Source organism: Cricetulus griseus, chromosome 4, assembly GCF_003668045.3.
Source record: "Cricetulus griseus strain 17A/GY chromosome 4, alternate assembly CriGri-PICRH-1.0, whole genome shotgun sequence".
Taxonomy (NCBI): Eukaryota; Metazoa; Chordata; class Mammalia; order Rodentia; family Cricetidae; genus Cricetulus; species Cricetulus griseus.
Window position 1 is genome coordinate 90,473,064 of NC_048597.1, and position 13,617 is coordinate 90,486,680.

Genomic DNA, 13,617 nt, shown 5'->3' on the forward strand with positions numbered 1-13,617 from the left:
TAAAACCAATTAGAACTCCTGTTACAGGTACCATCTTACATTCATGTAATAATAGTACATACATGAAGTGGGTTGAGTTTATAAAGACAAGATATCACTATGTAGCCCAGGCTAGCTTCAAACTCATGATCTTCCTTGTCTAAGCCTCCTGAATTCTGGGATTTTAGCATGTATCACCATGTCCCATATGGGTAACATTTAAAAGAAAAAATGAGAGAGAGGGAGAGAAGACAGAATACAAGCACACAGGCATGTATGTGCTACACAACTCCTATGTGGAAGTCAGAGAACAACTTGTTATCACTACTAATTGGCAATGCTCCTTCTACCCTGTAGGTCCTGGAGATCGAGCTCAGGTCATCAGGCCTGGTAGTAAATGCTTTAACCAACTGAGCACATGGGGTCCTGTGGGTGACTTTTTAACAGACCTTTGTACAATGTGGCCAAAGCAAACAAAATAAGCCGCCATCTTCATCAGATCAGCTGTGCCTGCTTGCAATAGACCGCCATCAGTGGACCTATCTACTACTGTTGTTCTCTGGGAAAGATGGACTAGGGGAAGGCCACAGGGCTCTCAGCTTTGTATGTAATTCTGCACTAACTGAATGTGGAGGGGCTAAAGTATACAGGCCCAGGGAAGATGGGAAGAAGGGATTCCATCTATGCAGCTATACAGAAGTTACTATCCATTCTAGGGTGCAGCTACTGCTTTGAGATTACCCACACTCCTGTAAGAAACCACTCTTGCTCTGTAAGTAAGCCCAATAAACTCATGGCAATATTTCCCAAGTTAGGAGGTTTTAGTGATATCAAACTTAGGCTTGTCTTTGGGGCCTTCCTTATAAGGAGGCAGATGGGAAGGAATTCTTGCAATACATGTTTTTATCACTGTTTGCCTTTCCAACCCCTTCCTCAAGGTAGCCAATGCAAAAGCTATTAGCAAAATTCTATTAGCCTGGGTGTACCCCAACAGGCCTTTGATGTGTGCGGCATGAGGCAAATCCTATCTTTCATGACACGCTAACCCACACTTGCTCCCTTTGCTAAGAGGCATGAAGAAGCTCCCTATGAACATGTTTTCCTTCTGTCTGCAACAGGTGTAATGGCTGCACCCTAATGGGTACTCCCCAATCCTGCCGCAATGAACAACCTCAGTGTGGTTATGACAGGATAAAGGTCACAACATTTTAATTCAGCAAGTCTTCCCAAGCTGCTTTCAGAAGAGCTGAGACAATTCCTGTGCACCATAGACACAGTGGCTTCCATTGTTAGACTCGGCTTCTCTTTGATATGCTGCCTGTCTGTGGCCTCAAGAGACTGCATGTTTAACCTGAGTATCATGCTACCTCACAGCAAGCTGGCTCTTTTTCAGACTCTGACACCTGGAATTGAATATTTATATTCCACAGGGATAGAGAGGTCTATCCCCACTTTTAGATAAGAGCACCTTATTTTTCAACTTATGAAACTAATCTGACTTTTGCCCTAAGAACTGTAAGCCACTCTCTCCAATCTATCATCTACCTGTTTAATTTGCTTATATCTTTCTTCAATAGTCAACAGGGAGCCCATGCATCTTTTGCCTATCTAGACTATGTTGTGTTCCTAAGCAGGAAAGAGTGACCAGCCCCATCCTCTCACTTAGACCAATTAAGGTTCTAACATGATCACTCAGACTTGCACTATATTAGAATAATAACAACCAGAAATTTAAAAGTGAGCCATGGGCCCTTCCGTCTTCTCAATTAATTGTGAATGGTCAGTTACAATTTATATGCTTGAAGATAATGAGATATCTAAAATCTTTCAACAGATACTTTGTATTTTACAATTCTTAAAACAACACAAATATAAACTGTGCTCTCCAGTTATTCTAAAAGAGATGCAAAGTGTGAGCACTGAACAACAGCAAGCCAACAACCGGGCCTAAGCTACCCAACTGATTACAAATTCAAGTAAATGTCAAGTACAAAGACCAGACAAAACAGCAACACTAGAAACATGTCTAAATGGAAAGTAAACCTCAGTTAGGTAGAAGCCTATAAAATTCAATGGCGACATATTACATTTGGCTCTACCTCTTATACTGAATTCCTGCATCCATGCCCTCTACAAAGTTCATTATGTGTAATTCTATAAGTTGGCCAGGACTGTCATCACCTGTATATATGGATGTCCTTGCACCTTCCAATTCTATCACACCACTCCTGGGCTTTGGCATCCATAACAGGATTTAGGTCATTGTCATAAAACACCACGGTGTCAGCCTCAACAAGGTTTATGCCAGTGGCACGGCTATGGGTAGAGAGAAGGGCACAGAAAATCCGCCTGTCTCTGTTGAAACTCCTCATCAGCTCCTGAGAGGAAACAAAATGCTCAGGTTAACCTTGCTCAAGAACACTGGGAGAGCTTTGATACTTTCTATGATCTGTTTTGTAACAGTCTGATTTGTTCCATGTATAACATCTTACCCTGGCTCTCCTGAATGCATGCAGTTTCTTCTATCCACAAGCACCTGTGTGTTGTGTTTTGAGAATACAGGCAACATGTGCAGAAGATGGCATGCCCTATCTGGCACTTGCTGTCAGCCCAATCTGTAGGCCCCACAAGAAAGCAGAGTCTTGCTAGGGAGGGAGCTGTGCTTTCTCCTCTATCCTCAGGCAATGCCAGGGCACTCTACAGGCAAGAAGCCCCTGGAGTAAGGCTGAGGAAGTACAAAAAGATATCTCTAGCCATTTGGGACAATGAATTGTAATGAAAATGTGAATACTTCTCTTTTGTAACTATTACCAACAAAATTAGCTCTTTTCTATTACATCTATGTTACATAGGAACCTTCTATTTGCTATGGAATATAAAAAGGGCAACTTGATCTTTGTCTAGCACACCCCCTTTTTTTCACTCAGGACCCCTTGTACCATATGCTCAGGTTTGTACTGAGATACTTCTGGTAAAGACCTTCTAGTCTGTTATGTGAAGCTATGAAGACAGTTTGTGGTTCCCTGACAAGGCACAGACCTTCTTTGTGTACTTTCATCTGCTGAATATTCACTCTGTTACTGGTCACAGCTCATCATGTGCATTTCTACAGTGAACCATTTTATGTACCAAGCATGCAGTGAGGCATTATTGCTGTTGTGTAGAAGCCCTGGATAGGGAGCACTAGATCAAGGGTCTATCCATCTCTGAGGTTGGCAATCATGCTGCTTTCTGGAAAGTTATGCTAAGGAGGCTCCTACCAGCATTGTCTATTAAGCAAATGTTAAAAATTAGCAAATATGGCAAGCAAAACAGAGGCTATACTTTTCAATTTGTATTTCTTTTTATTTTATTTATATTTTATGTATATGAGGGTTCTGCATGTATGCCTGCAGGCCAGACAGGGCATCAGATCCTATTTTAGATGGTTGTGAGCTGGGAATTGGCTCTTAACCTCTGAGATATCTCTCCAGCCCTCAATTTTTTATTTAAGTCAGTCTAAAAAGCACTCATATATTTGCTACATAACCACCTCTTAAATCTTTAGTATGTCAGTACTAAATGCAATGTCACTACAGATTACCCCTTTATTTGTTCTGAGATACACTTGTTTGGGGGAGGGAGACAAAACATCAAGAAAAGAGTCAGTTTGGAATTTAGATGTGCCTAAACGCTAGAAGGGGTATGAGACTCTGACCTCACAGCTGTAGGAAATGAGGCCTTGATCCTATGATGCAGGGTCACACCAAGGAATCACCATGACAGGAAGATTATTTCTTACCTGCCGTTGCTCACTGTTGGCATTTTCATCGATCCGTACATAGGTGAGATAATGGAAGTTCAAAAACATCTCTAAAATATCCAGCATAAGAACCATCTGAGATAAAATCAATACTCGACGTCCTTCAGATTTCAGTTTCTGAAGCAGGATTGCTAAAGCTTCTAGCTTCCCTAAAAAAAGAAAGCAAGAAAGAGCAAGAGTTTTGTATTCCAGAACAAGTGTTTCTCATTTCATAATCCATGCCAACAGGGTCTGTCATACCTGAGTCGAATTGTACCAGCCTCAGCTCTGGGAACTGCAGTGAGCGTAGCGTTGTCAGCTGCTGCAGCTGCCGATGGAAGGGGCGGGTATGCTCCCTCAGGCACTGCCTCAGAGCTTGCAACCGGTTGCTATACAGTGAGGGCGGCCTTGCCACCCACAGGGAGGGTGGTGTAGCCACCACTGGAGGAATCACACAGGCCACCCTGAGGAGCAGAAATCATGTGTGGTCATTATGTAGCTCCATGGCAGCTGTGAGGCTTCTAGACAAGGACAGAAACCTCTGACAGTGTGCACTGTCAGACAAGCAGCCTGAGCTCCTGATTCTATCACTGCAAGGTAGCATCATCTTTCACAGCTAAAGGACACCACCCCAAGACAACTTCTATCAGGACAGATCTAAAGATAAGCACAGGGCTTTCTCCAGACCATAGCCATTGGCTCAAATATTCTTGCTGGGACTCTTGGGACAGAAGTAAATTGTCTCCGGATGAAAACATTCTAAATGCTGCAGATGACATGTAACTGAGAGGGGCCAGACCCAGAACAACCTGCAGGCAAACAGAACAACAAGGACATGGCCAACTTGATACTACTGGCTAACCTCCAGTGGTCTATACCAGAAAACCTTCCCCTGGGCATTAGCTAGAGCTCAGTTTTAATACTCATTTATTTACTTACTTTATATACATACATACATACATACATACTTTTTTTTTTTTTTTTTACTTCATTTATATGGGGTAAAATAATAGCTCCAGGCCAGCCAATCACTAGGTAACTCTGGCTGGCCTGGAGTTCTTAGATTACTCTATCTGCCTGCCTCTGTCTCCCAAGTGCTAGGATTAAAGGTGTGTACTATCATGCCTAGCTATTTTTATTTTTAGTTATGCAAATGTATGTGTGTCTATGTAAGGGTTTGTACACATGCATACAGTGCCTATAGAGGCCAGAAGATGTCAGATACCATGGAGCTTGAGGCACTTGTAAACTCCTTAATGTGGGGGCTAGGAACCAAACTAGGGCTCTCTACAGAAGTAATATGGGCTCTTAACTGCTTAATTGTCTCTCCAGCCCCTGAAGCTATGTCTTGGTGGTTTACTCCCAAGTACATCTACACTGAAGTGGCCCTCCATGATGTATAAACATGACCAGCATTTCAAAGACAAACAAGGGCATGAGAACAAATGACTACAAATCTACCACACAGCCTGGGAAGACCTGGCACAGGTGTTTCAGCCTAAGAAGGACTCCCTGCCCTTTTCTTTACTGATTCACTGACCTGAGACCTAAAAGGCAAGCTCTGAACGCTGATGCTCAGTCACTGGATGATCAGGGCCTTCCCTTGGACAGACAGTAACAATGTGATTCAGCCAGACCCTGAAGTAAAGCCTGGAGAGCAGGGCCAGGACATAAAGAGACTTCCATAGAGGGTCAGTAGTTTGACCTATCAAGTCAGTAGTCTGACATATCAAGGCCTAGCAGGAACAGTGTGGTTAGCTATGTGGCACCTAGCCCACTGGGGGCTGTTCTACTAGTTTGTTCTGCATACGGCTAGTTTTGTGGGTCAGTTTTCTAAACGAGCCAGCTAATAACCTTTGGGCTCTATGATCCCAAAGATAGATACTCCAAACTACTTCAAACCCCCAAGAAACTCAAAAGGACAACCTGGAAGAAAGCAATTGGAAATAAGAATATTTAAAAAAAAAAAAAAATTCAAGCCAGGCAGTGGTGGCACATGCTTTTAATCCCAGAATAGGGAGGCCCTGGTAGGTGGATCTCTCAGCCTGGTCTAAAGAGTGAGCTCCAGGACAGCCTCCAAAGCTACAAAAAACAACCCTGTCTTGAAAAACCAAAAAAAAAGAAAAAAAAAAAAATCCAAAGGATGACTCAAACCAGCACTTAAGAGGAGGAGGCATGAGCATCAGGAGGAGCTCAAGGAAAGCCTAGGCTGGCTACATGGAATTGGAAGCCAGCCCGCACATGAGAACTAAAATTAAAAAGAAAAAAGAAAATTTCCGGTGTGAAGCAGAGTGAAGGAACAAATACTAAAAGATAAAAACATTTTCCTGCATACACACAACTCACCTGTCAAGAACATCCTGAAGAGATTCTTGACGCTGACTCAATGTCACAATCAGATCTCCTTTACTTTTTGAGGCTGACGTGTAACAGTCTGCTGCTCTGGAAACCTTCCCCAGGTTGTTATCCAAAGACCAGCACAAAGGCCTCTTCCTTCTGCCAGGCAGAGAACAAATCCTCAGCAAGTCTCTGCCATACACTGGAGCTTGGGAACAGCGCCGGTCATTGACAAAATGCATCTGATCCAACCGTTCCTTCAAAAGTCTGCTTTTTTCCTCCTTCACCAAAAATGTCAGAAGAATATGCCCAAAGTGGGGGGGAAAAAAAAAGAGGTTATTTGAGAAACAATCTGACAAAGTCATTTCATCAAACGCTTTGGGAACTGTTACACACACATTCATTTCAACATCCATGGCCTACTTCTATGAAACTACTAGCAGAAAAAAATGAAGAGGCAGAGAACTTTCTCTCTCCTCCCAAAACATAGAGGACATTTATAACCAAGGAAAATATAAGACAAAAGGAAAAAAAGACCTTGATGTCTGCAGTCAGAGGCCCAGGTAAATTTCTTTCTCTGGGAGTGAGTGTTAAATCAAGGCTCTAATTCAAAGAGCATGTTCATCTCTGAAACTGAAAAGGACCCACCAGAGCCTTGGCTGCCACAGAAAAGCTCCCAAAAGTTGCCCACCTCAGCACCCTGCATTTGCAATTGTGTGCCCCTGCATCTAAGCCTTACCTGGGTGGGCCCTGCAGCAGGAGAAGCTGGTTTGGAAGCCAGTCCAGATTCTCCAACAGCCATAGCGCTCACTGCTACTCGACCTGGAACACCAACTACAAATGTAAAAGCAAACAGCTGAAGAGGATGAGAGTGTAGTTTAATGGTAGAGCACTTGCCCAGAATGCTTGAGGAGTTCAATTCCTAAAACCCATGTGCTCCTTGCCCCCAAAATTAAAAAAAAGAGGAAAACCAATATGCTTTCAATTCCCAAAGGTGGACTGCCATGGTATAGCAGTTAGTTCCTGAAGTTCCAAGAAGATAAAAGGAGTCTAAGGGTCTAGTGATCAGCTATGTACAGAGAACTGGAGTGAGGACTCTTATGAAACAGACAGATCACATACCTGTCCCTGCCCAAGCCAGCCTCATAACCTCCTTTGTCCTACACTGGTGAAAAACCACAGGTCATCATCATATAATGGGTAGTAGCTCCTTGCTTGCCCATGAATCAAACCCACCCATCAGTTCTAATATACTGAGCAATGCCAGGCAAGGGTTAGGCCTTAGAGAAGCTGGCAGAGAAAAGGTCAGAAGCTGGGAACCCAGCAGCATTTGGGCATAGGCCAGCTAGAGCAGTGTGCAAATCCTACACTACCAAGTACATGACTCTGTCTACTCTCAGGGAGTTCTAGGCACAGCTTCTAAATATTTTGTGGTTCCTAAGGTTTCTTTCCTTAAAAAAGAAATTGTGTGTGTGTGTGTGTGTGTGTGTGTGGGTGTGTGGTGTGTGGTGTGTGTGTAGTGCCCGCAGAGGTCAGAAAAAGGGTGACAGATCCCCTGGGACTAGAGTCACAGATGTCTGTGAGCCACCATGAGGGTGCAAGGAAACAAACCCAAGTCCTCTGCAAAACAACAAGTACTCTTAACTGATGAGTCAACTCTTTGACTCCCAGAGTTTTTATTAGAATATGACAGTGGGTTTGGCCATATTCAACTAGTACATTTAGGAGCAAAAGAAATAAAGCAAGCTTATGCCATGACACTTGTGGAAACCAGATTATCACAAATAAGGTTTGACATGCAAGAAGGCCCATGGCCTGAGGTGCATGGCCCCTCCCAGTCACTCCAAAGTCAGAAAGAAGTTCTCACCAAGCCCTCCTCCTCTTCAGAACACCCTACCTTGTGGGGTCAAGGGTGCGGGGCTAGGGCCACTGGTTGGGGGCTTGCTTCCCAGGGCTCCATGCACAGCGCCTGCCTGAGACACAGTCTGCATCACCACGGGGCCAGGGGCTCGCAGGTAGGGCTGCCCAGGGGCTGACACGATCTGGAGTACACTACCTGCAATCACACATCCACCAGGGGCATCAGTAACAGGTGTGTGTACATGCTACCACTTCCAAACGGTACAGTAACAAATGAGTCAGTATACTTCACACACACAGTCACATTTATACAAGCAAATATATCCACAGCTCAGTAACTCTGACAAAGGAGGGAATATTTTGAAAATCCCAGACAGAGACAGAAAATCATCTGAGGGGAGTTTGCTTTACACTACAACAAGAAAAGACCACTAACTCTGCACATAGACAGGTACATACCCACTAAGGACCACGGTTGTCCTAAGGCTATGAAGGTCACAGAAACACTCCCAGACTCATGTAGCCATTGCCAAAGGGATGAAAAAACTGCCAGAAAGACCTGGGCTTAGCCCAGGTTCCCATAATGACTCTGTGGCTGTTCTTTAAAAGTCTGTCACTTTTCTATTATGTGTGACAAGAGAACAAATAACCACCAACTATATTCATGGATGGCCACGAGTCTTAGATCCCAAGCCCTGTGGAGATAGGCATTAAAGTGTCACGAGATGCAGTCACCCAGCCACAATCCAGGGCAGAGTCTTTTGGAGTGGCTGCTGGGGTGGGGTGCAGAGAAGCTAGTGCTGCCACAGATACCTGTGACACCTTAACCTGAAGACAGGCAGCCAATCATCACACGGCATTGGATGTAGCCAAAAAAAAGCTGCAATTGTTGCCACATAATACTGGATTAATTTTAAGGAACTACTCAAGTTTTACTACCTCCATTCTTTTGAAAGCAATAACTACATATTCTTAGCCAAAGGTATGAGAGGTTTGGATCCCAGAGTTAATTAACACTTTAATCTGGCACAAATCTTAAGGTCTCAGTAATGAAGCTCAGACAGAAGGATGGCTTGATCTCAGAAGTCACAGGTCAGCCTAGGCAACATAGTAAGAACCCAACTGGCAGGTAGGCAGGTAGGTAGAGCATTTCTCTTACATAAATTGCCAGTCTTTTGGCATATTCATATTAGAAAGCATAGCAGACAGTGGTGGTGCATGCCTTTAAATTTGGGAAGCAGAAGAAAGTGGATCTCTGAGTTCAGAGGCAGCCTGATCTACAGAGTGAATTCCTTCAGGACAGTTAGGAGAAACCCTGCCCCCACCCCCCAAAAGAAAGAAAAAAGAAGCAACAAACATTTCTACTGACTTACAAAAGAGGAAAGGAAACTCTTCTCAAAGAACAGATGGTACCGATTTCAAAAAAATAAAAAATAAAAAATAAATGACTACCAATTATTTAGGGCACTGTCAAGGTGACTCATGGATGTCATCTCATCAATCCTCAACAACCCGACATGAGACTTGTTACCATCACTCCTGGATCAAGAACCTAAAACTCAGTGACAAGTTACCCTACCACCCAGGCAGGTTTTCAAGTCCTCTGTTCTTGTCAACTTTAGTATCAGCTGGTTGTCTCTTACCTTGCAGCTGCAGAGGCTGGCCTGCTGTTAGCTGCCGCAGCTGGCTATGTGACAAGGTGAACTTGTTCCCCTGGAACTGCAGTGTCACAGGTGTCTCTGGCTGGGCAACACGGCTCTGTGGCCCTGCAATGGATGCCAGCTGAGCTATTTTCACTACTTCCCCACCTGTCGAAACACAGAATAAAAGCTGAACTAACATCACTTGGAGTGAAGTTATTGACTGTTACACAATAATCACTATAAATAATGACTGCCTATACTATGCTCAAGTACCTTCAAAACACTAGTCAGGTACCACTTTCTATCATTAAAAAAAAAAAGTCATTTTAAGACAAAAGAAAAAATACTATTAAATATCAGACTTCAGTGGTTAATCTATTTAATCACAACTGGCAGGAACTTTCAGTACCAACTACTACTCATCAAACAAAGGATAGTTTTACTTTTCCCTACAAATAATAAAAGGGAAAAAAAAACAGTAAATATCAAAAATATCATAAATCTATTTGCATTAAATTGGAAACTTTTCAGAGAACTTACAAAATTTGAAAAAGTATGTGTCCACAAAATAAGATCATATATATCACGGACATAAAACCAACTTTAGTTGCACACGCTTTTAAGTCTAGGAAAGCTAAAGTAAATAAGTCAGACCTAAAACTCTAAGTTGACACTAATTCAAATGAGTGCACAGCAAATGATCAGAAGCTTAAAGGCTTTTTACCCAAAGGGTGCTATCCAAATTCAAATTCTCCTCTCCCAAGAAAATCCATGCCAGGGTTAGTAAAGATGCCGTAAGGAGAACAGTTAGTAAAAGACTAGCAAACTGCCTGAAGATGTCTTGCACACAGAATAACTGTGCACAAGGAAGGGGAAATGAAAATCAGAGATAGATTTATATACAGAGACACTTAAATCTCCCATCAGCCCTCCTAGACGGGTAAAGCCAGTTGAATCACTCTCTTCACACACGACTACATGTAAGTCCTCCCATAATAATGTAAGTCTCATCACCTACAGAAACATGAGGCACACAAAGCTTCCTCCTCTTGTGTGACTGCCTAGGACAACCACTCCCCACTGCTGGCCACAGAAGAGATTCCCAGTCTCCCCTGATGCTTTCCCCTCCCTTCCCAGTTTTCAAAAAAGGCCTCAATGTGACTCTGCTACATTGTAAATATGAAACATTTTATGATCTATAATACTTTAAGTTGGCATAATTTCCATAGTAGGCTGTAATGGTCTGTAGAAGATCTGGAAACCTGCTAATCCCATTGCCGGTAACACAAAATTCTGAGTTAGGAAAAAATTAGTAACAATTAGCTGTTTTAGTCACTGAATTATTGAGAAATGTCTGTGGACCAAATATTCATGCCAAGCTTAAACTTGGAATTATGTGAGAAACCAAAAAGAACTAATAGTATCTAGAAACCTAATGCTAGTTCGTGTAGTCTTACCGCCTTGCCCCCCAGAGTGGACCCCAGCACTGTTGGAACAGAACTATGGCTAAGGCTAAGTGGAGGTGCTAGCCCTGAACACCAGTGCAGCACAGGAGGAAAGCAGAGCTGGTTAAGTGGGGAAAAGAAAGAGTAGAACAGAGCAGGGCCCTGGACAATGACCTCTGGCAAGGCCCCACCATGACAGGCATCACGCTCCAGGCCTGGACTAAGGGACAGACAGAGGCAGTGGACAGCAAAGGTTCTTCAGACATCCCGTGTTCCTGACACACTGCTCCAAGGCAGTGAGAGCAGACTCTGGACAGTAAGGCCACTTACTGGGCAAGCGGGCCTGGGCCTGCGAGGTAAGCACCAGCCGCTGGGGCGGTGCGCTCTGCCCGGCCACCAGCGAGGGGGCCTGGGGCGGGGGCAGGGGTGGGCCTGGGGTGGAGGCCTGGACAGCGGTCTGAGCCCGCAGTTTCGAAGGATGGGCTGGGCCTGCTGCTGTGCTGGAGGTCGAGGTGGGTTGGTGTCGAGGCGCACCGACGGAAGCCTGAGAGTTCTGAAACGGGGCTGCTGCTGCTGCAATCAATAAGGTTGTTTTGTGCAAAGCTGTTAGAGGTTCTTTATAACACGCAGTATTTTACAACCGAATGTTAAAGAAATTACATAAACATTATTTCACAGTCTCTCAAATGAGAAGCCCACTCTTAGGAAACACACATGGAGGGGCTGATACAGTCCTTAGGTTGAGAGAAACTTAAGGCTCTGCCTGTTGCCAATCAGTAAGGCTCCCCGGAAGCTGACAGAACACACAGGGCAAACATCTTGGACTAGAAACGAGCCGTCAAATGGTCCCAGCTGTTAGAAAGCACTCTGTAAACACAAAGAAGCACCCACGCTCAGCAGTGTACAGAAACCTTTGCACTGCTGTTTTCAGATGAGGCTACAAGACCACTTCTAGGTCTTTCTCTGCCTCTTCACCATAAGTGAAGCCGAAACAATAGCACCAGATGCAGCAGGAAGGCTCAGAACTTTGCTGAACAACCTTGACAGACTTTAAGAAAAACACTTTGCAGAGGCCCTATCACCTGCTCAGCTAAGGTGAACTTTCTGCTACAGGGAAAACCCAGACTAGGAAACAAACTCTACATCCGGGCACAGTGTTGCATGCCTGGAAATCCCAGCACCCAGGGAACTGGAAGCAGAAAAATTATGAGTTCTAGACCATCCTGGGCTACACAGTAAGAGTCTGTCTTGGGGGGTGGGGGGAGAAAAGAAAAAAGTGTCTTCAACTCATCAAGATTTGCAGGCAGCACTTTTTGCGGCCATTTGAAGGTTTCCAGACCCTACAGCAGTGGCTATAACACTAGATAGGCCAGGAACAGAGAGTGCCAGCAGCTTTCCCACAGTCTTTCAAAAGAGAGAGCTGATTGATTATGTAAGATACCTTTTGCATCTGGGTTGGCAGAAAAGGTAGCAATCGGTGGCCGTCCTCGAACCTGGCCCTGTGGGGCAGCAGTGGCTGCATTGGTGGTTGCCATCCGAGGTGGATGTGTGCTGGGGAATGCCACGGTGCGACCCTCGGGCTTCTGGCCGTACTGCACAGGCTGAAATAACCTAGATGCCCATTGGCCCAAGCAGAAGACACACAATATCACCACAGCGCAGACAGCATGGGTTCTAGAGGGCCATCCCTCAAAGACCAGCTGGGAAGGCAGGTTAAAGAGGCATGGAGCTCCAAATAACAGTTGGCAAGAAGCTCACATCAAGCCTGTGGGGAACTGCTGACAAACTCTGTACTCAAAGGTCAGACATCTCAACCAGTAACACAATGATACTGTTCAATCTCAATTATTAGGTATATGTCAAAGTATGTTAAGAGAAAAACACCTCTGGTGTGTAACATCCATGTGATAACTACAGTGTAAAGTAAAAGCAAAGAAAAAGCAAATTCTCTACTAGTACATGTGACAAGACAGCTTATGAAATGGACAGAAACAGCAGGATCTGGAAAGGTGCACAAAGGGCCCAGTAAGGCAGCTGATTCTAGTTTGATCATGGAGGTATGAGTTCTCTGACCTAGAAAATGGAAGGACAAACAAGGAGCCAGCCATAGAAACCTTTTAACAAAGCCCAGTAAGTACAAGTAGAAGGCCTTGTCTGTGTTCACGTGGCTATAGGTTTCCTGTATGGGTCTGTCAGGCTTGAACTGAGCTGCTAAGGATGGGAAACAGGTCACAGTCCCAAGGAAGCCAAGTCTGAAAAAAGCTTGAAGAATGGACTTCTGATCTGTACAAATGCCCTCTTTATTTCTAAAAATAACTATTTTCTGTTTTCCTTTTTCACCCAAGCACAGGATTCTGCTTCTTTCTCATCACTGGGTTTAGTCTGTTCAGAAGCATTTACATCCTAATTTTACCACCTCCTGCCTCATGATCTCCCTCACCCCAAATCATCATTTATATCATTGTCATGTCACCTGTAAGAGCAACGACTTCACTGCTGTTGAGTGGACCTCATGTCTGCCCTTGTTCTTGCCCATGGGCATATTCTGCACTCTTCCCAATAAGAGGTCTGA

The 13,617-nt window shown here is 44.2% G+C and overlaps 1 protein-coding gene and 1 non-coding gene across 14 annotated transcripts in view; both read right to left on the reverse strand.

The window, feature by feature from the left end:
- Ep400 (E1A binding protein p400) overlaps nt 1-13,617 on the reverse strand; it is a 100,916-nt gene that overhangs the window by 28,614 nt on the left and 58,685 nt on the right. For 10 of the 13 annotated variants that reach the window (XM_027415887.2, XM_027415888.2, XM_027415891.2 and 7 more), the window contains 9 exons: nt 12,487-12,656; nt 11,376-11,618; nt 9,601-9,765; nt 7,995-8,153; nt 6,837-6,931; nt 6,107-6,378; nt 4,022-4,224; nt 3,761-3,930; nt 2,161-2,357 (listed from right to left, as the gene is read on the reverse strand). In XM_027415887.2, the coding sequence (XP_027271688.1) occupies nt 2,161-2,357; nt 3,761-3,930; nt 4,022-4,224; nt 6,107-6,378; nt 6,837-6,931; nt 7,995-8,153; nt 9,601-9,765; nt 11,376-11,618; nt 12,487-12,656 (1,674 nt within the window). The remainder of the gene's footprint in view (nt 1-2,160; nt 2,358-3,760; nt 3,931-4,021; nt 4,225-6,106; nt 6,379-6,836; nt 6,932-7,994; nt 8,154-9,600; nt 9,766-11,375; nt 11,619-12,486; nt 12,657-13,617) is intronic. The other 3 variants (XM_027415894.2, XM_027415896.2, XM_027415895.2) reach the window with 1 other exon arrangement.
- Nucleotides 2,581-2,713, reverse strand: LOC113835680. The gene has a single exon (XR_003485364.1). It is a non-coding gene; the product is annotated as a small nucleolar RNA SNORA49 (small nucleolar RNA).